Raw genomic sequence first — 27,897 nt, forward strand, 5'->3', positions numbered from 1 at the left:
CAGAGAAGCAAACCAGACAATGCAGTCTTCCTTTTGAGATACCTGCCAAGCCCCTAAACTGTAGAGGACAAGAACCTAAGAAATTAAACAGAAAGTCCTTGAAAATCATAGAGGAGGTTTTAGTAGTCTCCCCGTGTGAAAGAGACAAAAATCAGATTTCAGATCCCACCAAGGAAGAGGGCCCAGAGAAAGTCCATCAGAGCTAGTCTTGGGGTTAGGATGAAGTAGTTTGAGGCTAATACAAATTGCAACCTAGCTTAAGGTCAGTTCTGTCCCAAATGGAGTAGTAATCTGCATTCATTCAGACTGCACACCAGAGGACAGGGAAAACCTTCATAAGAGAAAAACATGGTCAGCTAAATCTTCCATAATTTTTATATACATCGTTCACCATTCAACTAATGCTTATTAAATATAATAATAAACAGGACCAAGAGAAAACCAGGCGATAGAAACAGGCCCACAGAAAACACACTTAGTGAGTTACCAGATGTGAACTTAAAAATAATTGTCATTGTGGTCATGAATACAAGTGTCAAGACATATAGAGCTGGAATCTATTAAAATAAATAAACCAATTAAGTGTAAACCCTAGAACTAAAAAGTACGATAACTGAAATTAAGAACTCATTAGATCAATAGAAAATATCCAGGTTGACAAAGGGTGAGCAAAGAAGATGTACGTTTCAGAAAAGCACATAAAAAACACAGGGACACAATAAAACATTCTAATATACATTTTAAATCTCAAAGGAGTGCAGAGAGAGAACACTTAAGAAGCACTGTTTGGGGGCACCTGGGTGGCTCAGTGGGTTAAAGCCTCTGCCTTCAGCTCAGGTCATGATCCTAGGGTCCTGGGATCGAGCCCCACATTGGGCTCTCTGCTCCACAGGGAGCCTGCTTCCTCCTCTCTCTTTCTCTGCCTGCCTCTCTGCCTACTTGTGATCTCTGTCTGTCAAATAAATAAATAAAATCTTAAAAAAAAAAAAAAGAAGCACTGTTTGAAGAGATAATAGCTGATATTGTTCCCAAACTAATGAAAGACATCAACCCACAGATTCAGTAGGTGCTATAAGATACCAAGCAGGAAAAAAAATAAAGGAAACCTACAGGTAGGAACATCTTAATAAAAATTCTGAAAAAACTAAAAGAAAGGAAAACATTTTAAAGCAGTCATCTCAAACAATAAGAAAGGGAAGGAGAGAGGGAAGAAGGGAGGGAAGGAAGGAAGGAAGGAAAGGAGGAAGGAAGGGAGGGAGGGAAGAAGAAAGGAAGGAAGGAAGGAAAGGAGGGAGAAAGGAAGAAAGGAAGGAAGGAAAGAAGGAAAGGAGGGAGGAAGGATGGGAATCACATTTGAAACAGTGACAATAAGACAGATACACGATTTCTCCACAGTAATGATGGAAACCAAAACTGAAAGAAAGTAATTGACACTGGAATTTGGTATTTAGCAAGAATAACCTACAAAACTGACCATTAAATAAAAGCATTTATAATAAACAAACACTATGAGAGATTTCTTTGCCAAAAGTTCCACAACAACAATAGCAACAAAAATGTCAAACAGAGTTCTTCAGGCAGCAGGAAAAAAAAATCCCAAGGAAAAACAGAGAAGTCGAGGAAGAAATGAAGAGCAGTGGAAAGAGTTAATATGGGTTAAATTTATAAAAGGAGTCTTTAGTTCAAATCTTCCAGTTTGCAAAAGAGCAAACTAGTATACAAGCAAGAACAACTGGTATGAATGTAAGAAACTGATGAAAATAATTTACATATTTTTTAAAACCTCCCTTGCTTATCTGATGCAGATTTGAGAATTACTGGGTGAATTTTTTAATGCAATGCTTAACAGTAAAAAATAAAAATATATCAGTCAAAAAGGGGGTGGGCTTCTTAACAATGGCATATGGATCTATTATCATGAAATAAAAATTTTAATTAAAAACAATTGAAAGTGGGAGGCAGATTTGTGGCAGACACTTGTGTAGTTATTTCTATGTTATAAAAATCAGTATCTGTGGCTTGGGATAAAATTTCTGAGGACAGTCTTGAAGATAAGGATTTAAAAAGTGCTGTATCTCTATTTTGACAGTAGTGGGAAAGAATTCCCCTGATAAATAGTGTGAGATGACACAAAACATTTAATTTTAGTGATGATAAAGACCCTATGTCAAAGATGAATTGTAAAGAACTCAGAAAAAAAAGTGTTTCATAAAATGTAACAGACATTTCTAAATTACGTTACTCTTTAAATGTAGGTTAATTAAATGAACAAAGCAAGTACCAGTAAATCATTGATTCTTTTGGCAATATCCATATGGTTTAATGATTCAAACTGGCCCTAAAGCTTTAATTTATGTTTTCAGCTCTTCCTTGGGAAACTGGGGGGAGCTGTCCTTTATTTTTAACCACCTTGTGAGCCCAGTATACCTTGCTACGATTTCGTAGTTTGCTTAGCATCCCTGAGAACCTTATCAAAGCAAAGCACTTGGAGCTCTGTGAAAGCGTTCCTTTAAAAAGTAGTTAGAATGCTGGGACGCCTGGGTGGCTCAGTTGGTTAAGCAGCTGCCTTCGGCTCAGGTCATGATCCCAGCGTCCTGGGATCGAGTCCCACATCGGGCTCCTTGCTCGGCAGGGAACCTGCTTCTCCCTCTGCCTGCCATTCTGTCTGCCTGTGCTTGCTCTCTCTCCCTCTCTCTCTCTGACAAATAAATAAATAAAATCTTAAAAAAAAAAGTAGTTAGAATGCTAGAAGACTTTTATTTTGTGCAGATGAACACAGGGCAATGACTTTTTAGATTTAATATTATGTTGATTAAATGCATTCACTGGTGATTGGTTAATAATCTCTAACTTCTCCAAGGGTCCTGAACTTTAGCCAAAGTGTTTGCTTCCATGGTAGATGAGCACCAGAACTGGCTCTTCTCAGCAACACTGTAACCAAGCTCATGGTTTGGTCTGGCAATATCTACAGGACTCTCCCTCCTGCAAGAGGAATGGCAAGGCCCTCTACTGGCATCCTTCAGCAAGATGAGTGATGTCATCCTGGGCAGCTCTCTCCCTGAGCTGGTATGGGACCAATCCACAGGGTGGTGGTTGCCCTGCCCAACCTTTTCCTTCTCCTGAAGTTTCAGCTTTTGAGGAGATAATACAAGGCAGCCCCAAGGTGGTGTGCCTTTGAGAAGAAACAAGGGGATAAGAGAAATTTTTGGAGAGGACTGTGGTCTGAGGATTCCAATCAGCACCATGGTGATGGCAGATTCTTGGAGGAAAACCACTGTCCTCCAGACACACTTGCCAAGGGTCCCTGTGCCCCAAATGCAGTGTGAAATCTAAAAAGGTGCTGGACTTGAAGGGACCCCACTGTAAGCTGGAATGGGGGACCCCTCTGTGGGGACAACTGTGAACAAGAGATTAAGGCAAGAATGGTTTTCCAAGAACTAGAGGTCAGATGGGCATGGGGACCAGATCCCCTGAAGTAATGGACTAGAACAGCATTTCCCACCATGTGTGACATTTGCATAGCAATTTGCATATGATTTCAAGGGGTTTAAAGCCCTTCCTCTTCCCCATAAAAAAACCCAGGGTTTCATGGATCCCTGGTTAAGAGCCCATATTCCACAGAAAATTCTTCCTGTCTGGCTTGTTCTTTCCATTCTTCTTCCTCCCCCTCTCTTCCATTTCTCAGTTAAGTATCATTTACTGGGGGCTTGAAAAGGAACCTTAGCCACAATAATAACAGCCATGATTTTTTTTCCCCCTTGAAAGCCTCTCCCACACGCTAGGACATTCAACAGACTACCAGCTAGGTATTATCATTTGCTATTTTTAGATGAGACTGCACAAAGTCGTTATACTAAGTTATGGAGCTTGTAACGGTCTGATTCAGATCACGGCTGGCTGGCTCCAGGGCAGAGAACCTCACACACACTGCCGGGCATCAGGATCACCTGGGGACTCTGGAAAGGTCTCCCTACCTAAGCTGTACCCCATGCCAATGAAATAGAAATCCCTGGGGGTGCTACCCCTATGTGAGTTATTTTTTAACTCCCAGCTGATTCCAAACTGCAGCAAGAGGCCTGCTGCTAAGAAGTGCTGTCCAGGGCCTCTGCATCTAACTCGGATCCCCTGCCTAGGAAACAAACCTGGGTGGGCTCTGCTGATGCCCAAACTCAGCACCAGAAGTCACCCTCCCCATACTCACTTTATCATCAGAGAGGCAGAAGCAAACAGGTGTTCCCCTTTTTGTCCCGTTTGGGCACGTGACTGATGATGGCTCCCCCTCCCACCTCATCTGCGTTTCCTCTACTTTCCTGCTTTAATTACACCCAGCTTTGCTGGCACTGGAGGCCCCGGGCTGTGCTTGTGAACAAGCCTGTGTCTTCGTACCATGGGGGCCTCCGAGCAGCCAGGGTAGGGAGCGGCGGGCCTCACTGTGCTACCTCCTCTGGCTGTGGTTGAGCCAACGCGGCTTCCCAGCTCTTAACAAGATGCTGTCATACTAACGGCTCTTGCTTGGCAGGGAGCACTGAACTGGCCAGAGACAGCCGTGATGGAGGCTCTGCGAGTGCCAGGGCAGGTGGCACTCCTCGGGGCTCAGAGCACTGGCCCCCTCTCCCAGGTACCCTCACCTGGGCTTGTCACAGTCTGGGTCCTGCTCTCCAAAGGGTGAGCCAAGGGTGTGCCTTGGTCAAGACCAGAAAGCAATGACAACAGGGGGCGGGGCCTTTCTCTGGGCCTCCCTGGCAGCCACGGATCAAGAATTAAGAGAGCGAGGTGACAGGGCCTGATGACTAAGAGCAGGAGCACCTGCTAAGAGTGGAGCACCACTAGGCGGGGTTCCGATCCTGCCTCTATCACTGCCAGCTGCGTGACTCAGACTTAGGACACTTCTCGGTCCTAAGCTCTGCTGCTCATTATAAAGTGGAGGCCATGACAGCATCTTCCCCATTGGAATTTTGGGAGACTTCAACCCAACGATGCATACAAAGCACTTAGGACAGTGCCTAGCCAAGACAGCTAGTGAATGTTAACTATTACTTCTACATATAACGATGGCCACATACCAACCCTGTACTAGCACTGGGGCTCCAAGGCCACCTACTGTGCTCAACCGAACTCTAACTAGACGAATGAGAGACAGAGGCTCAGGCCTCAGGCCTCATGATTATGCAACAGCAGAGGGTAATTCCTACAGAGAGGCCAAGCCAGACGAGTTAGAAATAGGTCATTGGCCACCTAAACGTTGCCAGCTTGCTAGGAAGGGCTGTGTGGGCTGTGCCAGGGGAGGTGTGCACATGAGGCAGCACTCAGGTCTCAGGCACTTCTCCCGGACGAGGCTAACTTCTCCGGGAGAAGGGAATAGTACAATAGAGTAAATAGAGCGCTAGATGAGAACTCGAAGGTCACCTCATCCAAGAGCCTCATTTTACAGCTGAGGAAACCGAAGGCCAAAGGTCAAGGAGCCAGCCCAAAGCCTCACGTTGGTAAGCCATGGCCCCGGAGTAGAACGTGGGCTTCCTAAGCTCAGAATCACTGTTCTTTCCATCACGCCACATGGTCCCTGGTAAAGTAGGTAACAGATGAGAATGGATAGTGCTAATCTTTCTGCTCCTTCCAGCCACTGGGGATCTATTACCTATGTGCCAAGATAAAAAGAACGATTTAATTAGGTATTTAGAAAATTCAGAACTCTGAATTTAGAGGTCAGGTGCTGGGCAAGGTTCTGCACTTAACCAGCTGGGGAATTCTTTGAGTCCTTTGAACTTCTCTACCCACCAGAGGGTGGCACACTTTTTCCTATGTAAAGGGCCAGATTAGTGAATATTTAGGCTTTCCAGCCTACACAGATCTCTGTTGCAACTAGTCAGCTCCGATGTTGCAGTAGGAAGGCAGCCACAGACAAGACATAATGGAATTAACATGGCTGTGTTCCAATGAAACTTTAGAGACACTTGAATCTCATTTAATTTTTACTTGTCACACAATATTATTCTTCTTTTGGATTTTTTTTTTTTTTTGACCATTTAAACACATTTGCAGATGGGGTGCCTGAGTGGCTCAGCTGGTGAAATGTTCAACTCTTGATCTCAGTTCAGGTCTTGATCTCAGCGTCATGAGTTCAAGCCCTGCCCTGCGCATGGAGCCTACTTAAGAAAGAAAAAGAAAAAGAAAAAGAAAAAACAACGTTTATGGACTGTTCAAAAACAGGTGATGGGTTGACTTGGCCCTCAGGCTGTAGTTTACCAAACTCTGCTCTAGGAAATGAACTCAGTGATATCTGCTCTACTTACTTCACCGAGAAATGTTTTATAAATAATTATACTAATTGCATAAGCACAGGGAAGCCCTGGTTTGATCATAGTCTGAATAAAATGATCTGGAGACTTCAGTTACACAGACAGAATGCAAACCAAGATTTTAGTGGTAATGTAATATAACATAGGATATTGAAAAATGAAGGTAGTTCTAGGTTGCTTTAAGAGGAAAAAGGGTTCAGGTCACAAGAAGAAATTATCCCAGTATAATCTCCATCTCATATGGTTGAGAACAGATATTTATTTCTGAGAGCCAGTTCTAGGGAAACTATAAAAAATTTCGTGGTATCTCCTGGAGTGGGGATGTTGAGATGTAAAACCATGTTTGAATGAAGAGAAATGGATGGGGCTTCTCTAGAGCAGAATTAGAGTCAGTGGGTGAAGGTAGACATCAGTTCAACAAACGAACTTTCTGAGAGCTGCCACTGTCCAATGGTGTCAGAGCTGTCTTACATTCAGTGAGAGTATACGAGTAGAAGCTGCCTGACTCCCTATCAAAAATGGGGGGTACTGTGTTACACTGCTTAGAAGAGAGGGTCAGCTAAATGACCTCGAAGATTCCCTTTTGTTTCTAAAATTCCAGGAGTATATAAAATGAGCAAATGCACAGAAAGCACTATGCAGAAACTCGATGTGCAAGATACTTAGGAGCCTTAGTGACTCCATGTAAACGCTTCCTTACCGACAATCCCAAGGACGGTGACTAGGTTCTCAGCCTCCCTAGCTTCATTCACACTAGCCTCGCCACTAGCCCTGGGCCATCTCCCACAGTGAGGGCTTGAAGAGATCCACGTGGGTGACCTGAGCACTACTGACTAGGCAGGTCAGGCTGTCTCCCTGGCTCCCACCCCACGCTCACCCTGATCTTGTGTTGGGGCAGAGATGACAGTAACTGGATTACTGGTGAAAAGGCAAAATCTAAGCGATGGGTCACTCAGAAAAATAGCTAGTTATTCAAAGGCAGATCACAGAAAAAAGAGAGATAAGGAAAGGTTGGAAGGAGAACAACATTTCCCTAGCCTTCCTCTGCGACAGCCCCAGGGTCAAGCCTTTCTCATTTCTCAGCTCTAAGTCCATGGTTATCCTGTGCTCCAAGAGCCATTTCTACTGCCATGAACTGACTCTGGACGTAAGGCGAAAGGACTGAGTGTCTTACCCTTCTCGTTCATCATCCGTGTTGTAATACACCTGTGGGAAGAAACAATAGGCTTACTGTAGGTCAGACGCAAGAAATGGAAATATATCACATGATCCGGACTTTCCTAGGCTCTCACTCTGTCTTAAAGAAGACGATAGGCAAATCTGTGTCATGATGCTGTGTGTGCGTGTGTGTGTGTGCGCACACATGCGCGCATGTCCAAGGAAATACAACTTTAACCCCACATTCTCCCTAGGGTTATTTCTTAGATTTTAAGGAAGTAAAATTGGAAATCTGATTATTTCTAGCTCAGGTCATTCTGATCAGATTACTTACAGTTCTAAGCCAGCCCTTGCTTTTGATATTAAAGATCTACTTTAGCAGAATCTACAAATCATTGTTTAGAAAGGCTCTGGAGCAAGGCCTGTGAGTAGCCAATCCCATTGGGTCCAGAGGTGAGCTGACTACAGACACTATGCTCTGGGGAAGAGACGGGAGCCAGAGTCCCAGGGCAGTGTGGCAGTAACCCCAGGCCTCTCTGTTGGTTCCCCAAAAGGGCCTGGGCCTTTCTGGCATTCCACAACCACAGACATTTAAAGTCGACTGTCCTCAGGCTGGGGAAATGCCATGTAGCTCTAGGAGGTGCTCCAGGCCAGAAGACTTCTGAGAACAGATTCCTTTCAGTGGTCAGCCCTGTGGCAGGCAGAATCAGATTTAGAGAAATTATGAAGCATCTTTATTATTTTATGAAACTACAGAACTCCAGAGGGGACCTGGTATGCATGTAGGTCCACGTGAGCCAATTATTTATGAACATGAACTGCAGGCCTTTCTTGAGCTTCATCTACGTGTTTCGGGATCATCTTTGTTCCGGTGAAGGGCGAGACCCAAGTTAGCATCAGACATTTACATTTTAATTTCAGTAGTCTCTGCCGGTGCAGATGTACTTCTCAAAGGCTCCTGGCAGTGCCTGGGATGCTGTCACTCCCTGACTTCACGGTATAACAGAGCCGGCCACCCGGGACTCCTTGGGCATGAGCCATTCTAGTCATTAGTAAGATTTCCACCGGGAACTTACCCTCTTAAAACTGTTTATGTCTATTGTGGTATTGTGTACTTTGTTCCTTTTTAACAGAAAGTAGCAAAGGTAAGCTGTTTTCTTCCGCCATACCCCAGGCTTCAATGTGGCACTGGAGTTTCCGCCTTGGTGATGTTCTAGAAATGGGACTGTCTATTTAGGTGCATATGGAATGGCCCACATAAGCCAGGGAGCCTGGCCCACAGCACTGGCCACAAAACTGGATTTTTTTGGAAAAAGATCCTGACATTGGCCTGCTTTTGCTAATTTCTTTAAACGCAACGTAATGCATCTGCTCTCTCTGTGTGACAGGGTCATGGAGAGCTCTCTGCAAAGTTGACTGGTGACCCTAAAAGGAAGCAGCCTTCACTTAAGAGTTTTCCCGCCCTCCTGAATGGCCTCTACCACACTGTCCCTATCCCCGCCCTTGCACTGTCACTTCTCTCACACAGTGACCCACTGTATCTTCCTTGTAGGCTCTAGGTCTTAGTGATATGAATTTAATTTTTAGAGTGCGTTTCTCAAGCTTTAGAGTGCATAAAAAGTATGGAACCCTCTTCAGAGATTTTGATTAAAAACACTTGGAATGGAACTTGGGAACCTGAATTCTTATCAAGCATGCCTGTGGTTTTGGGGAAAGGTGGTTTACAAACTACAACAGGGAAGACTGCTCTTGAGGGTATGAGGGAAGAGCAAAGTCCTCCTTGGGTTCAGGTGCCTTGAGGAAGTCCAATCAGAAAGATGATGCCTCTGTATCTCACAATTTCTCCCAAGCTCCTGTTTTTAAAGGCATTCCCCAGTGAGCATCTGGGACTTGACCTGCCACAGCTGGATCTTGTCTTGGATGTCAAAATGAGCCACCTCCCCACACCCACTTCTGACATCAGGGCACTGTCGGCTTCCCTCCTGCCTCTGGACCCATCTCCCTGCTTTCTAGCTCTTCAAAGAAAAGGCAGATTTTAAGTCCCAACCAGCCACAGTATAGGTGCTCCTGTCCTTGGGCCAACCAAGTAAGTCGATCAATCATGGACTATTCTCGCATTGTTCCAGAGCACAGCTGACTGTGCTCCTTCCTTGCCCAGAGCTTCAGCAGGCTCCCTCACTGACCCCCTTCACTCTGACTCCAAGGCCACAGGGGAAGCCTGAGGGCTCTGCCAGGGTGGCCCCAGACTGCAGAACTGAACTTTGCCCATGACCTGGGGGTGCTGAGTGAGCTGCTCTGCAAATGCTAAAACCAATAAACTGTAAAATAAAAAAATAAAAAAATAAACAGAAAAACCTAATAAACTATACGGGCTACATTTTCCTTCTGATTTGGCCACAGACTAGGAACCCAGTTCGGATATGGAGAGGCCAAGTGAGGCCAGAAGACTCACAGATTTGGTCAATTTTCCTCTGAAGATTTATTTACAGCTTTGTATATTTCAGGGAAACATTGCCAAGAGAACAGGTCAGGCTGTCAGCTTTGACACAGAGCCAAAGCCAGAATCATGACGGTAAACATTAAGAACAATTTGAATTATCCCTTCTTCTGGAAAGTACGGATACCCAGCTTCATAAAATCCTATGGGGCTAAGACGGTAAATGAACAAATCACCAAACACTTAGAAATTAAAAAAAATAAATTAAAATGAGGTGCTGGTCCTCATAGCTTGATAAATCTTAACATTCTTCTTTCTCCCTTGTGACCTTGTTCCTATCAAACAAGTAAGACAAGATGAGATTGTTAAATTAGTTTTTAGTGGAATGTACTCTAAGAAAAAAACTAGATGTATTTTGTAACCATGTTCTGTCATGAACAGCAACAAAGAAGCCTTGCTTGTGTAACTGCTTTGTTTCATACCTACAATGCAACAACACGGGGAAGGACAATATATTCTTCAGAAAGAGCAAGTTGAGCTAATAATGATTTCCTCTCCTGACTAAGGTCAATTCCATTCAGAATGGGAGAAACATTCAGAATGGGAGAAAAACTTGAGTATGTCAGTATGCCTCATTTCTCAAAACAAACTTTTCCTCGGAGGATTTTGAGTTTAAAAGAAAGCTAACCCACACAAGATTCACTAAAACCCAACTGATTTACTGAAGGACAAATCAGGCTAATGCTAGGCAAGTACATATTTTTATGACTCTAATTTATCACATAAAAAAATAATACTAAAAATATTAAAGAAAGAAAAAAATCATCCATCACTTAACATCAAATGTTACAATTTTTGTTACATTCAAGTTCAGATATATATCTAGAATCACAGTATAGACACAAAAGGGTATGCTAATTTTTTCTTGCAATAAATGTTATTGTAACTAGTTCCTATATTGCTACATAATTTACATAATTATAATTTTAGTGGACACCTAATATTTCATCAACTTGAGCTACCATACTGAGTTGATTACTGGGTGTTTATGTTATTTTAATTTTAGCTCTTTAACTTTGCTTGTAGATATAACCAGAAGACAAGAATTACTTTTAAAAAGGCTTGTCTACAATCTCGTTTTTCTTTTGGTGTGGAGTGATTTATGTATTCAATGGGAACTGTTAATTTACTAGGGGGAAAACTGTTGGTATGGTTTTATGTAATCAAAAAATTTTTCCTCTTGGGCAACTTTCTGAAGCTCTGGGTGCAGTTCAATTTTCCACCATTAGATGGAGCTCTGTTGCACCAGGCTAATTCCACAGGACCAAAGGACAGCCTGGAACAGCGCAAAACTTCTCTAGGTTTATCAGCCTCCTTACTTTCTTCCGCTTTCACTGCTTTGTCAACACTTCACCACTATCAGCTCACTCTCTTCTTCCCCTTACTAAGTCAGTTTCCTCTCCTGAGACATTCCTTTCTATACAAATCCATTTTCTTAGGGAATGACTGGCTTTTCAGGCAGCACGTGCAGTACAAAGGTTATTTTCAAGGTCAACACTGCCTGACGTGATTCAGTCTTAAGGTTCCACTGACCCAGGGAGGGAGGGCAGGTGGATGTTAGCAGGTAGAGCCTACCTGTCCTGTCCTCTGCAGGTTTGCGAAGTGAACATCGGGTATGAACAACACTGGCTGTGAGTGCAGGTCGGGCATGGTTTTGAAGTAGGTGATGTCGCTCTTCTTCTGTAAAGGCAGCGCCGCCAACTTCCCATCAGAGGCTGGACGTGAGAGGGTTATGTGTGACTAGGAGCTCTCAGCTGTAAGCCCTAGTCTGAGTTCCCTCTTGTCCCCTCTGAAGCTTTCCAAAAGCCACAGATGTGAACACATTTTACAATCGCCCCATTTCCCACTGCCAAACCAACAGAAAGCGCGTGAGCTCTGGGCGAGCACTCTGGAGAGCCTCTCGTGCCTAGATTCCTCATCTGGAGGAGGAAGATGTTGGGCTCCGTGATATTACAAAGTCCCTCCCAGCACAAACAATCTGTGATCATGGGATCCCATTTGCTTTTCACAGAGACAAGTCACCCAGTCTTCATGGCTAGGGAAAAGCCGGCCATCCCTCACACACCCATCATTTCTCCCACCACCCACTTCTTCCCACCTGTCCCCGCGAGGGGACATGGCCTGGCCAGAGCCCACCCCCCCCCCTCAGCAACACTCACAGTTGTTGCACTGGGTTTGGGAGGCCTGGCCTTTCCCCTTCTTCCTGTTCTGCTTCCTCTCTTCGTCTCGGATTTTCCTTTCTGCTCCCTAAGAGGGAAAAGCAAACAATGCCAGCTATGTTATCAGAGCATGCAAAAACAGCGTCCATAGACAAGTCTGTAGGATAAGAAACAAAGCAGGGGTAAAGGGAGAGCAGGCAGCCCCATTTCTGTGCCCCTAGGGAGGTCAGGCCAAGATTCTGAAGGCTGAAACAGATCCTTAGTCTGTACTACATTTCGACCTCCAAGTGATCCCACTTCTTCCCTATTTCCCCCTGTTTTGAAATCCTGCCTATATATACAACTTCAATCTTGAATTCGCACAGAAAGACCAGGCCCAGGTTCCTACCCCAGTGAGGTCGATGAAGTAACCTTAGTGATTATAATAAAATGTCATTAAGATAACGCATTGGCCTGTTAACATCATTCCTAGGCACAGAGAGAGCATTAAAGTTGAATGTGAATTCCCTATAAAATTTTCCCTTTGCTCACTGTCATGGAACTTTTACAAAAACCATTACAGTAGCGGAAATGAGGGAGGGCCTAAGGAAATACACAATATGCATGACTGCTTCGTACATACAAGTAGGATTTGGGGTTTTGTTTTAACGTGTTCATAAGTGCTTGGAGATGGACTTGTTCAGCCAGGTAGAAAAAAGTTTGGTCTCTTCACCTCTTTTTTGCTCCTCTGTTCCTAGTACTGACCTTTTCATTGGCTTCTCCTGCCAGATCCCACTCTACTTAACCAATCGACTCTCACCTTACATCTCTTTCCTTCTTGGCCTTCAAGGATTCCCTGACTCTTATTATTGTCACTCTTCTGTGTCAAATTTGACAACTCATTTTCCTCTTCTCACCGTCAATACCTATATCCCAAAGGTTTTCTTTTCCTTTCTTTCTCTCCATTCTTGCTGCAGAAGAGTCCACCTGCACCCATATTTCCATGATGCTCTAGACAGGTGACATCCAGATAGATACCCCAGCCTAGACTCCTCCCCTAGATTTCAGATATGCATTGACAGTTCCTGCCCTTTGTGACAGTACATGTAAGGACAGGAGAAGCACATACTGGCTGGCAACCGCTAACTAAAAGTTGCCCCAACTCATCCCACGACACAAAAAGTTAATTTGAAAATATAAAAATTAAACCTGTGAGGCAAAAAAAAAAAAAACCCAAACAAACAAACAACAACAACAACAACAACAACAAACATTAATAGGCAAAGGACAAAATGGTGAAAATATCTGCAAAAAAAAAATCATATAAAGTACTAAATCCTTGGGGCACCTGGGTAGCTCAGTCATTAAGCATCTGCCTTCGGCTTGGATCATGATCCCAGGGTCCTGGGATCGAGACCCACATCGAGCTCCCTGCTCTACAGGAAGCCTGTTTCTCCCTCTCCCCCTCCCTGTGCTTATGTTCCCCTCTCTCACTCCCTCTCTCTCTCTCTGTCAAATAAATAAATAAAACCTTTTTTTAAAAAGTACTAAATCCTTAATATAAATAATGATTCAACTTTAAAAAGACAACTAATGCACCAATTTAAAAAATGGACAAGAGTCATGAAATAGGCACTTCACAGAAAAAGACATACAAAGCTTTGAATTAAAACACTGAGACATATGTTTTATAAAATTGGCTTAAAAAAAAAAAAAAAAAAGCAGATTCCCCATTCTGGCCGAAGTAAATGCACAGCACAAGAGATTTGGAGATTTGTGGGCAATGAAGGCATCATAAGGAGATAACACTAGAGGTAATTCTTGAAAAATGGGTAATTATAGCTAATATTTACACAGCACTTATTCTGTGCCAGGTGAGTTCTAAGAGCTTTACCTAGATAAGATCTGGACAGATATAATAGTTTAACCAGATATCTTAAATATGTTTTTATGTCAAAAAACTTCTTACTACCAAAAGGGAGTAATTATTTTATAGGGCTTCACTTTTAAGTTTTGAATGGTCATGGATAATTATAAACCATGGAAATCCAGAGCATGAGGGAGATAAAATACAGAAATATATCCTTTGGAAGTTTCTTCATGATATATTAAGGTTTTGCAGAGTTTTTGTATCTAGATAACATATAATATTTTGGGAAAATAAAGTGTTAAATGTATAGACATCGCCTTGTTGAAATTGGTGTGAGATAAAAGCAAAAGTCTCCTATTACTCATTTTTTGTTGGGTCCATAAGACATCTTTCTATGTACTAGGAGTTCTGCACAATATACCATTTAATATAAATAAAAACATAAAACTTTTTCTATCTATATAAATTACAACTCACTGAAGATAGACCCCAAGGTTGGTCAAGCAGTTTTATTTCTAAATTGGTGTTTTATTTTGTACTATTACTTTGAAGAAAAAGCCTGCAATTAATTTGTTTCAAGACTTATATATGTTCAGTGTCAACTTTTAGGCAATAAAGTTACCTGCCTATTATTTTACAGGCATTCTTGGATATGCCAAACCAAATGGATTAACATAAAACCTACAGTGGCTTCCCACACTGCCTACTCTTGGTGCCATGTCTAGATAAGATACCACCTGCCCAGAATGCTCAGATATCAGCATGACAAAACAAGTATGGATAGTATCCAAACATCTTTAGGAGAACCACAATCCTATTTCTAAAATAAAGCTTTGACTTCATAATGACCCAGGGAAGCTGAGATATATTTAATTAAGATGGAAAAAGTTTCCTTGAACATGACCTTCCATGAATTCCTTTACTTCCTTTGATTATCTGTGACCTAAAGCTTCTAAAAGATCTTTCCACTCTTATCAAAGTACAAAAAAGTCTAGTTCTTCCAGAACAGTATAATTTGCTACAAAGACCAGATTTATCACTTGAAAATAATTTCCTCTACCTAAATGCTCACTTTGGAGTGTTAGATTGAAAAAATATGCCTCAAGATTTCCTGATTATATTGTGATCATTTTTGCCACCTCTTGAGAGATAATGGCTATCCTTGTTTTATTGGATACTTAAATAATTTCTCTTAAATTTATTTTAAAAATGTGCCCATAACCAATTGAAAGTTGGCCAAGGTACCAAGATGGTTTGCAGGAGTACCTTTAGCTTTTCATAATCTTCAATAGTCGTCACCTCCAAGATCTTTTCAAACAAAAATTAATAAAGGGAAAAAAACTATTATAAAAAAAGAACATTGCTTTATTTCTCAAGTTTTGTACAATACATACTTACTTTTATAGTACTATAATTCTTGTTTTTCAGGAAAGATAATGGAAGTAATTAAATACAGATATAAAGACACAGACATAGATATTAATATAGGTAGATATACAGACAGATCCCAAATTTTTTTTAAGGCAAAAACATGTATTTCCATAGAGGTATCATAATATCAAAAAAAAAAATTAGAGAAGGTCTTTGATTCTCACAGGTGTGTTAATTATAAATCAAGCTGGAGAACTATAAATAGTGCAGACTTCCATCTGTTTAAGATTCTTGACTGTGACTGGAAAACTTATGATTTTAAAATGGAACAGCTCTTAGTTCTTTTGCGTTAGAGAAGAATTCAAAATAATCATTTGCGTTGACACACCCATCTGAAAAGTGGAAAAATTAAACTTTTTCTCTTTTTAATCTCCCAGGAGGAAGTTTTGCCTGGGTTTTGAAATTAGAGCTGCAAATACGGCAAATCACAACATAAGATTTTGTATCTACCTTATTAGAAAAATGACTAGGAGTTAAGGTTAATACACCCTGCCTGAGATTTCTTCCTTATCCTTAACACCAGGGTAAGTAAACTAAAACCACCCATTGGCAACACTTTACTTCACTAGTTTCTTAGAGTGCTAGTGCACAGGTGAACAACAAGGTTAACACTCTCTATCCATCTTGCGTTTTCCTTTTTTTTTTTTTTTTTTGAGTTTTAGTATTTGTCATATCAACATTGTTGAAAAAAAATTATAGGAGCATCCTTTAAAGCTTCTCTTTCCCACGTTCAATCCCAGCTGCAATCTAAAGGTAAATGGACTGCGCCCAGTCTCTATCACATCCTTCCCTCCCTTTCTCCTTCCCCCTAATCCCACTCCTCACTTCCAAGAAAGAGATTCCTGGAGGTGGGATTCTACAATCTCCCTTAAAGTATTTGGAATAAAGTGAGGGAATTCAAATTATTTAAATGCTGTCCCATTTGTACTTAAGAAATTCCACGTTGTACATCATTTGACAATGCTTTTTAATGTTTAATATGCTGAATTGAAGATATTAACTGATTTTTGTATGTTTCCTTTTGTTTTTAAAGGACACCTTGGCTCTTGGTTGAGGTTTTGAATCATCAGTTGTCATTTTGGCTTCCATGTGTACAGCTGTTCATCCATTCAAGGAGTATGGGTTTGGAATCAGACCCATATTTGCATCCAGCTCCCCTAAGTTTTTGCTGTGTGACTCTGGCAACTCACCCACTGTTTTCTCATTTACACAACAACTGTGTCTACTGGCTTAACAGGCCCACCTACTGGGGAGGCTACCCTGAGAATGCTGTTGAAAAGTCTGATGATAAAAGTTTCTTTGCAAGTGGCTTTTTATTCTATTCTAGTCTAGTCTAGTCTATTTTACTTAGATGCCTAAAGAATATCTTTGCAGTTTCATAGGTTAACAACTAGGTATTGATTATCCTGGGTTAATTTTCCCGAGTATGCAGTAGGCTGCTTAAATATACACATATTTGTTTATGCATATGGTTTATACTTAAAGTTTTCCTGATTTATCATTTTAAGCATTTGTTTTGCTCCACTGTTTTAGTTTTCTCTCTCAAAGATTCCTAATAACGGATCTTCTTTACCTCTGTCCTCTACCTGTTATTTTCTTTTTTCTCTCGTTTTTTATTCCTTTTGATTTTAAAAATTTTTCTCCTTTCAACTTGTATTCCTCTGAAGGCATTCCCTGGTATTTTTATTCATTCTTGTTTTGCTTTTAATGTAGTCTTTACTTCTGAAATATTTTAATCTTTTATTTCTGAATTCTCTCTTGAATTCTATCACAGCTCTTTTCAAAACAACTCGTGAATTTTTCTACGTGATTTATATTGCTCTTCAAGGTTTCTGTGATGCTCTTAATTTCATTTAGCTCATTCTGGAACACTCCGCTGCAGGTATCATCTGTTTCATGGGCAGGTACCCATTGTCCCCGAGGAAGTCAGGCAGATCTTAATCTCTTTTTTTCATGAGACACTGTATGGGATTCAACTGTTTTTCTTTTCTGATAGTTATTTTTAAGTGAAATGAGTGGAACAAGAGTTCTGCTGACTTCACGGCTCTCATGCTCTCTCTTCCAATGTGTTCACAAAGTGACAAAAAAAGAAATAGTCTGTATTTCCTGAGATCTGTCTACTCTGTATCCTTTCTCCTCGTCCTTTTTATTTGGAACTTCTTTCCTTCGTCCCTTGTTTTGGAGGAGTGGAGGGAGTCCAATTCAAGTTGGATTCTACTACCGGGAGCTTTTTCTCAGAGCAGAGTTTTGCCGTAGAGAACTTTAATTTACAACTTTAAAGAAGAGAACTTTAATTTATAACGTTCTGGAGTTTTTAGAGCCCCAAACACTTCAATGTTCCATCCCTTTGCATCTTCCAGCAATAGCAAACTGGAGTCTACAAATCTGTACTCTCCTACCCCGGCTTCACATGCTGTCCTCAGCTGGCACACTTCATTCTCTTGTGGGTACCATGGGGCAATCTTGTAGGTTTCCTGTTCTCTGGTTATCAAGTAGCCCCACTGCTTTCCACCTCATGATGCTGATATCATACAGGCCTCAAAACTCCTTGCTGTTTACTCCCACTCATATTTGGGATTTGTAAGGACCTCATGTCGCATAAGCACAGGATTTTAAGCTTTGCTATTCTAATTGCTCTATCTTCTTATGGTGAGATTCAGAGAGATTAAAAAACTGTATCTCCTCCTGAGTGCATGTTTACTAATGAACTTATTTTATAGGTGCCATTTCTATTCCAAAAAGCTCTGGATGAGACCCCATAAAATAATAAAACCCATAAAATAATAAAGGTTATACTGATATGCTCTGGGACAGGCCTATACCCAGTAAAAACTATTAATCTGTTATTTCATTTACCTAAGTGAGTAGCACAGTGCAATGTCAATCAGCCATTAAATCAGTAGTAAAATGATTGACTAAAAAAAAAAAAAAAAAAAAGTACAGTCGACTGATGACTCCCTAGATATCTAATAGGAATTGAAAACAAAAGGTTACAACTCCCAGTGTGCTCGACAAGGTGATTAATTTGACACCACTATAAAGAGAAGGTGACAAGGAGGAAATGTCTTTAAAAGTAACATCTAGTAACAAAGATACCTTTAGGATCTTTACTCACTTTGTCGCAGAAGACCTTGATCTGGCAGTAAGCTCGATGAATGGGTTTATTGCTACGATTATTATAACTGTATGTATCAATCTGAATCATCAAAGGAAGTCCTTTCACCCCTTTCTGGGAGGAGAAATCTGTACTCAGGCAATTCACAGTGATGAAAATCTGAGGGTAGGAGAAAGAAATGAAAAAGTTCACATGTCACCACTAAAAGGATCTATTAGAAAATGCATAAGTCTTAGACTTGGAGTCAAAATACTACACAATCTTCTAAGGACAATTGAAAATTATCTGGATACTCGGAAACAACAGGTTGAGCCCATTAAACATGATATAATACATAATTTATCATTTAAATATATAAAAATTGTTTTTGCATTAAATCTTAATAGAAATAAACAATACTCTCCTTCAAGTGTATCAGCAAAATCTTACTTATTCTTCAAACATGCATAAATCGGATATGTAATTACACTCTCTCTGCAACATATTAAAGCCGTCACTTCTAATTTTATCACTTTCTCAAATCTCTGAGCTGTGCAGTTAAAACAAAACCAGAAACAAAACTAGATAGCACTTTCCCTTGCATGCTACTGCACTGAAACAGGGATTTGTTCATATATCTGTTTTTCCTCTGTCACTCGTAACTTTGAGATTTGAGACCATTTCCTATGCTTCTGTGTTAGTGGCATCTACTGTAGTGTGTGGCAGAGGTCACACATTCAATAAATACGTGATGAATCAAACAGTGAGTTTATCTGTAGAAAACCCCCTAGAGATCGGAAGTCAAAGGCCTTAGGCTTTATTTTTTTTGCTTCTATTTTTTCAAGTTTATTTAATGTTTTTAGTAATCTCTACACCTAATGTGGGCTTGAACTCATGACCCTGAGATCAAGAATCGCATGCTCCTCCAAAGGAGCCAGCCAGGCGCCCCCAGAAAGCCCTAAGCTTTAGTTCCAGCTCTAACCTTAACTAGCTAAGGGGTCTCAGACAAGTCACTTATTGGCTTTGGTTTTCAATTTTCTCTTTAAATCATTTTAAAAATCCTTCCCTGAAGGGCATAAGGTAAATACTAAAATACTTCTAGGTTACTGAAAAAAGCAAAAGAAGAGCCAGGGAGGGTAAGACATAAAATAGGACAGAGGAAATGTTGTAAACTCACTGGTATCCTCATCTTAAAACAAGGGGCATCAAGAGATATAACAGAAATAACATGAATACAATAAATTATTAAAGATTACAACACTGACCAAGAGAAGAACTAAAAATAATAATTTGTCATAAAATGTTGGGAGAAATAGAAGAGCATAAATGACTAACTTTATCCTCACTTTACATAGTGGGTGTATCATTTACAGTTGATTTACCATGGAATAAAGGAATGGATTCAGCACCCATATTTACCTATATTTATGTGGTAAGTACATCAATAAATATACAGTGGAAAAAAGACAGTCTCTTCAATAAATGGTGCTGGGAAAATTGGACAGCTACATGTAAAAGAATGAAACTTGACCGTTCTCTTATATCATATATCATTCGAGATAAACTCGAAATGGATAAAAGACCTCAATGTGAGGCAGGAATCTATCAAAATCCTAGAGGAGAACACAGGCAGTAGTTGTCTTTGACATAGGCCACAGCAACTTCTTTCAAGATATATCTCCAAAGGGAAAGGAAACAAAAAGCGAAAATGAACTTTTGGGACTTCATCAAGATCAAAAGCTTCTAAACAACAAAGGAAACAGTCAACAAAACAGAGGCAGCCCATGGAATGGGAGAAGATATTCGCAAATGACACTACAGACAAAAGGCTGAAATCCAAGATTTATAAAGAACTCCTCAAACTTAACACACACAAATCAGATGCCCAGTCAAAAAATGGGCAGAAGACATGAACAGACACTTCTCCAAAGAAGACATACAAATGCCTAACAGAGGCACGAAAAAATGTTCATCATCATTAGCCTCAGGGAGATTCAAATCAAAACCACATTGAGATACCACCTTACAACAGTTAGAATGGCCAAAATTAACAAGACAGTAAACAAGTGTTGGAGAGGATATAGAGAAAGGGGAACCCGCTTACACCGTTGGTGGGAATGCAAGTTGGTGCAGTCACTTCAGAAAACAGTGTGGAGACTCCTTAAGAAATTAAAAATAGAGCTACCATATGACCCTGCAATTGCACTACTGGGTATTTACCCCAAAGATACAGATGTAGTGAAAAGAAGGGCCATCTGTACCCCAATGTTCATAGCAGCAATGGCCACAGTCGCCGAACTGTGGAAAGAGCCAGGATGACCTTCAATGGACGAATGGATAAAGAAAGGATGAATACCCAACTTTTGTATCAACATGGATGGGACTGGAGGAGATTATGCTGAGTGAAATAAGCCAAGCAGAGAGTCAATTATCATTTGGTTTCACTTACTTATAAAGCATAAGGAATAACACGGAAGACATTGGCAGATGGAAAGGAGAAATGAGTTGGGGGAAATCGGAGGGGGAGACAAACCATGAGAGACTATGGACTCTGAGAAACAAACTGAGGGTTTGGGAGGAGAGGGAGGGTGGAGGGCTGGGTGAGCCTGGTGGTGGGTATTATGGATGGCACGTATTGCATGGAGCACTGGGTGTGGTGCATAAACAATGAATGCTGGAACACTGAAAAGAAATAAAATAAAATAAAATGGAAAAAAAAGAATTTAAAAAAAATAAAAGAAGTGGTCTCTCGGAAAACCCAAGCTTTTTTTTTCATTTATACCACATTTATTATTTTTGTTTAACATTAAACTTTAAAGCACTCATTCTTAAATTGTACAGTTATGTATTCTAAAAACCGTTTCATCAATGCATTATGTGACCTGGGTTTTATTTGGTTCCACTGAAATTTTCATTCACTTTCAAACTCTTGACCTTGTGTGTCACAGCAGTATCAAAAAGAACAGCCCTGCAAAAGCAAAGAGCCACTGGCATGAACTACATTTTAAAGCCCATTCAAATCTTTGATTTTACTACCAGGACTGATCTAACTGATCAAATTCATTTCAAGTTCTACTGCCTGTAGGCTTTTGTTAATTATACAAGCAGATGTCTCATTTTTAGTGCTATATCTTGTATAAAGATCATTTTGAATTTTGTTTTTGAATTCTTACTTGATAATGAGGGAACCTCAGTATAAAACACCACATCAACAATAAGGCTAAGATGAAAGGTCTTAGTGACACATTAGTTAACACAGACTCTTTTCCAGCCACCATCTAAAAACAAGTGCCTGGAGATGATCTAACACTGGATAAATTCATTTCATTCATTCAGTGTTTCTATTCATTTGCTTATTCATTCATCCTATAAACATCAACACAAGCCCACCGTGGGTCAAACACATTACACACAGGGGACAGAAGAAAGCCAGACCCCTGCCCCACATAGTGGGCAGTCCAAGAGGAAGACAGATGAGTAACCCAGTTATAAGCACCACAGGGTGGTCAAGGCTCTCCACAGAGAGCTGTGTACGGAAGCAGTGAGGACACAGAACACAGCTGGAAGGCACGTATGAACCTGGAAGGCATGTATGTGTGAAACAAAACCCTCGCAGACACTGGGATGAGACAATGGACTCCACGAACGCTTGTGAATTATTTAGGAATGAGAGAGAAAACCAATGACTAAAAATGCAGACGTCAAGTTATTCAGGGTAGTTGAGTGATGGAGAGCACTAAGAACGAGTATGTCATGCCTGTTTCTCCTCCGGAACTTTCAGGGTAAAAGCAGACAGAAAATGCTCTCTGCTGCTCCTCGAGGTGCCCTAGCTACAGAGAACATTCATGCACAACACAAGTATTTTTAAACACCTACTGTGTTCCTGAGATTATGCTCAGTACTAGCTCAGATGCGCTAGTTACGGTCCTATAATCGCAGACATCAAAGTCTACATGGGGAGAGAGAGGCAATATGATGGTGTTCTAAAGATTACAGTAACTTCATCAAATGCTGATCTATCTCAAGGTCAAACAAACAAATAAAAACAACTTTCCTGGGAACACTTGACTTCTTTTACTGTTACTGTTATTACTGACTAAGTAATCATCTTGGCTCATCTTGGCCGGAATGTATGAAACGCAACTTTTTGTCAGCAAATCAGTGATTACTTTGGGGAGCTATACAGTTGTCCATATCTTTGACCCTGTATTTCATAGAGAAATCTTCCTGTAGTGACTGTAATCCATGCAGACTGTTTTTTTCCCACACCCTCATAACACTGCCTAGCACCACAGAACCCAGAGGAGAACAATGCAGGCATACCTCCTAAGGTATCAGGATTCAGAGTCAGGTCAGTGAACTATCCATGCATCACGCATAGTGGACCACACTCAGACAGGCAGGATGCAATATTAACTGGGGCCTTTGTCAGCTCCAATCACAACTAAGAGAGCCGGGCTGATGGAATGCATATACTTACAAGGGCCACTTGAGTAGGACAGATCTACTGGTAAAGAACTACGAGAAATGGGGCTAACTCTTCTTTGCAGGAGCTGGAACAGTCAGCCACCCAGTGGCAAGGGTCTTTAGAGGTCAAATGAGCTACAACACGCTAGATCCTACCTGGACACACTTAAATCAGGGTCTTTTAAGAGAGGAAGATTCTTAATAGAAGGTCCAGTGGGCTCTCTGACTCATGGCATCCTGATTCTACAGAATGTAAGTAACATAAGAATCCTCCCTCTCTGCTACATTAGGTTGGCAGTTTCCAGAATTATCCTAACTGGCAGGGATTTTATAAAAGGGTTGGCACTGCTCTCCTCTGGCCTGGCTGCCTGAACCAAGAGTGAAGCAGAGTTTCAGTGCCTGATGGTATCAATCAGAGTCTCGCTGTGCTGCACTCAAAACCTAAATGGTTGAACTTTAACTGCAGTTGGGGGGTAGAGGGGTTGGGAAGCTATGGAAGGGCATTAACTAAACCTTGGTTTGAGAACTGATAAGCATTTGTTTCATCTTGTAAACCCAACCATGTCCCAGTTCCATGCACAGCAGGCAAATGTGAAAGCCAATTTCTTGGAAGTTTATCTACAAAGCACTGTTTGCAAATGTGTGTTATAGAAACTTAGGGAAAAGGTATGCTTTCCCCCACCAAATGCTCATCCAAATGTCAAGCACAGAAAATTCTTAACTCCAGCAGGAGCCCTGATTATGTAGAGAGCATATAAATGCCATGAACAATTGGGTCTGTCACCCAATAATTATGAATGTTACATACGTTCATATAATGTTTTCAAAATCTGTTATTAATTTTCCTATAATTCTGACAGTACCTAATTTATTCCTTAGAAAAATACTCATTAAATCAGGTATATCTAAGCAGATAATAAATAGTATTTAAATTTTGTCATTGGTTCAGAAATTGCTTCAGATAGTTTCTAAGTACACCAAGACCTTTCCAGAAACAGAGGCAGTCTCATGAAAACTGATATTTCTTTTTTTTTTTTTTAAAGATTTTATTTATTTGACAGAGAGAGAGATCACAAGTAGAGAGAGAGAGGAGGAAGCAGGCTCCCTGCCTAGCAGAGAGCCTGATGTGGGACTCGATCCGAGGACCCTGAGATCATGACCTGAGCTGAAGGCAGAGGCTTAACCCACTGAGCCACCCAGGCAGCCCAAAACTGATATTTCTTAATAAAATCTTTTTTTACATATGAACTGCAATTTCCATTTTGTAGTTCCTATATAAGACAAGTGACTTTGTCCAGGTTACAATAACTCTCAGTTGTGTACTATGCATGTAGTAAGATTTATTAAAATAAATACAGATCAGTGGGCTTTAGAATTACTACATTAACTTGATTATTAACTCCTAAGGTTTTTCCCCAGAGCTTGCCTTTAACATAAACAGGTCTATCTTTCTTTACAAAACGATTTGGGATTTTAAAAAATCACAATGTCCCTGACTTGATGGAAAACATTTATTTTTTTCCTCTTTAAACAACTGTATTTTGCATTTTCAAGTACCTTCTGATTAAAGACAAAGAAAGCTACTTTTTTCCTTATTTTGAGACTCTGAAGAGCTCTTTTCCGAGAAACTGCACATGCATTAACCTCCAAATTACAGCGACATAAGCCTACACCCAGAAATCAGCATTTTCAGCCTAAAACACAAACAATATATAAATATATAAGTGTGCTCTTGCCAATTTCCCCACTCTGTTTTCCTCTTGGTTCTTAAAATTATTAAAGACCATATGGATGGTTTTCTTAAATACCAGCATTTTTATTCCATTTTATATGACGGTATTTTGGTGCAGATGCAATATCAAATTGAGACAGAAAGACAGCCTAAAAGTAGACAATATGAACATGTGAAATCTCAGCAGTGGGAATTCATTCATTGCCTTCATGCATTAATTATCAAATATTTATCAAGTATCTTCTGTTTGTGCCTGGCATTACACTACATGGTGGGACACAAGAATGATGAAACAGACTCCCTACCCTCAGAGAGCTTGCCGTTCTGCTGAGGAGCTAAGAAGCTCTTAGATTTACTGACTCCTCCATTTATAGAGCACTTTTAGGCAATGATTTAAAACCTGATGATATATTTCTTTATTTTCTCCTATAGATACTCTGGATATAGCTGTATATACATACATACACATTGGGTTTACTCACATCGTGTATCATAGTCTTCCATATTTTGTTAGCCCTCAACGTTTTCCATTTCGAGAACATGGAGAGCCTGTTCCCAGGCGAGAGTCTTGGCTATTTGTTGGGCCTGCTATCTCCAACGCTGTCCCCACAGATTGCCACACACATTGCCAGCTCCTTCTTCTCATTCAGATGCCTAGTCCAATGCCAACTCTTCAGAAACACCAGCTTTGACCACCCCTTCTAGAGTTGTCTTCCTCCTCCTCTTTCCACCTCAGCCCATGACCAGAAGCAAACTCTGTCACACTGCTCTTCTCCATTTTCTTCAAAGTACTTCACAGTGTTTGGATATATCTTATTGTTTATCTGTTTGGTGCTTAATTACCTGTCCACTCTATGAGGCTGTGAGCTCCTAAGAGAACGTCCTTATTTGCCTCAAGGTCACTCTATTCCCAGTGCCAGTCCCATGATAGATACTTAACAAATAGTTGTCCAATGAATGAAGAGAGAATTAACTTCCTAAATACACATTTTCCTCTTTATCCATGCTCTCACCTTCATAAGGCAAACCTTCTAGGAGCCAGAACTGCCTTGAGTAGCTGAAGTCGTCAAAACAACACAGCACAGTTGGCCGCTCTGACCAGATTTATCCTCAAAATTTGTTTGTATATCAACACATGTAAATTGAGTGACAACTGTATATTCAGTGTGAATATATCTATGTATGTCCATGTGTATGTGCCGTGGAGGATACTATTTATAGAAGCTCCGGGAGGCAGAAGTGATATACAGTATGGCCCTATCCTCAAGGGAGAGGAGGGACATAACGGTTTTCGCTACTGTGGAATGTGTATCATTAGATACTAAACTGACAATCCCGGACCATACATGCTGTGAGACTTGATGAAAAACTGAGAAATCAGAAAATCAGCCCGAGAAGTTTTGATGCAGGGGTCTTGACCTGGAAGAGAGGTGGATGCTGACTCTGAAAAGAGTGAAGAGACCAGCCTAACGGGAGAGGAGGATCTGTGTTGAAGAGGTTAAGAAGGAGCCTGAAGGAAGGGGTTGGTGAGGAAAAGGCCAACCAAGATATTCATCATTGTAATCAAGCAATGAACACCTGAGGAGGCCAAGGGGGTATTATCGGGATAGAACTCTGGCTACAGTATCCAACATCTAAGTTAGAAAGAGGACAAGAAGAGCGACGCTGAGCAAAGGCCCACCACGTTCAGAAGTGAAGAGGATCCACACCCCTCTGAGAGGCCAGCCTCAGGCAGGAAGCTAGATTGCAGAAGGCATCTCAGCTGGGAAGGAGGAATAGAGGAAGGAGGGAGGAACAGGAACAGGGTACCAGAAAGCAGGGGCAAACCCAGGTGTTCTTTCAAGATGGAGGAGGTGTTCACACGGTAGGAGAGCAGGAATGGAAGAGGCTGCCGAAAGGTGACTGTGGGACTTAAGAGCCCTGGAGCAAGGATTAAGTAGGATGACTCAAAAGTGAAGTTCTGTAAGAAAAAAGACAGAACTTTCTCTGAAACTGGAAGCCAAGTGAGAGGAAAGCACAGCAAAAACAAACAAAAACCTGGAAACTCAAAATTATGTAGCTGGTGCAGATTCCAGCAGTGTACCCTTGGACTTTTTTTTTTTTTTTAAGATTTTATTTATTTATTTGACAGAGATCACAAGTAGGCAGAGAGGCAGGCAGAGGTGGGGTGGGGGGAGATGGGGTGGAGCAGGCTCCCTACTGAGCAGGGATTTGGGGCTCTATTCCAGGACCCTGGAATCATGACCTGAGCCGAAGGCAGAGGCTTTAACCCACTGAGCCACCCAGGCACCCCTCGGACTCATTTTTAAACAGGTACAACAATCATCACCTCGGTAGTGCGAAACTTTAAAATGTTTTAAGATGATGTTTTAAGAGATGATGTTTTAAATTGTAAAGTGCTATGAAAATCTAAGGGAGCTCATCATCATCACCATGGCGTCCACCTTCACAGGTATCGGCTCTTCCAACTGCTCCCACCCTCCGACCCCTGGCCCTTCCTCACCCCCAAGGCATAGCCACAAGGCCCCACCCATTTTGTCTCCCCAACTGCTCCTGCAAGGCTGCTTCTTTGTGGGTCCCCAGATCCGCAGTGTAAGACCCCCTTCCTCTCTGGGTTCTCTCCCAGGGCACTCTGTGATACTATTGCCAAATGATGCAAAGGCAAGTTAGTTATGACTCACATTAATTTGAGCAAAAAGATATTTAATTGAGGTGAACTGATTTGAAAATCAGAAAATCTATCTCTGCACCACACTTTTAGAGGGCTGAGTCATAGGCTCTGACGGGGAGAGAGCAAGTGAGAAATCTCTCCAGCAGAACCTTTACTACTCTTCAGATCGCAGGACTCTGCCATTCTGCTCTGTCACCTGGACATAGCTTGTGAAACAGCACCTCAGGAAAAGGACGAATTTGGACCTTGCCCAACAGTGGGTTGGGCTGTTTCATAAATACTGAGCTCCCGCTCACAAGAAGAATGGAAGCATAGACTGAGTCACTCACTCAACTTGCTGATCATTGGTTGCTATTTTGATCCTTTATGGTTCACGTTTAATACTTAAAACTTGTAATGAGTTTGTAATACTATAGCACAAAAGAATTAAACTGTAAAAGCCCCCCTCCACCCTGCATAGCTCCCTCAACAACCAACAACCAAGGATTCTTTTTTTTTTTTAAGATTTTATTTATTTATGTGACAGAGAGAGAGATCACAAGT

General features: G+C 41.1%; 1 protein-coding gene across 6 annotated transcripts in view; it reads right to left on the reverse strand.

The window, feature by feature from the left end:
- Positions 1-27,897, reverse strand: part of GRHL2 (grainyhead like transcription factor 2) — a 162,206-nt gene that overhangs the window by 23,424 nt on the left and 110,885 nt on the right. For all 6 annotated transcript variants that reach the window (XM_047725823.1, XM_047725822.1, XM_047725818.1 and 3 more), the window contains exons 9-12: positions 18,506-18,664; positions 12,111-12,198; positions 11,527-11,666; positions 7,471-7,502 (exon numbers count right to left, since the gene is read on the reverse strand). In XM_047725823.1, coding sequence (XP_047581779.1) covers positions 7,471-7,502; positions 11,527-11,666; positions 12,111-12,198; positions 18,506-18,664 — 419 coding nt within the window. The remainder of the gene's footprint in view (positions 1-7,470; positions 7,503-11,526; positions 11,667-12,110; positions 12,199-18,505; positions 18,665-27,897) is intronic.

Source organism: Lutra lutra, chromosome 4 (assembly GCF_902655055.1).
Source record: "Lutra lutra chromosome 4, mLutLut1.2, whole genome shotgun sequence".
NCBI classification, from domain to species: domain Eukaryota; kingdom Metazoa; phylum Chordata; class Mammalia; order Carnivora; family Mustelidae; genus Lutra; species Lutra lutra.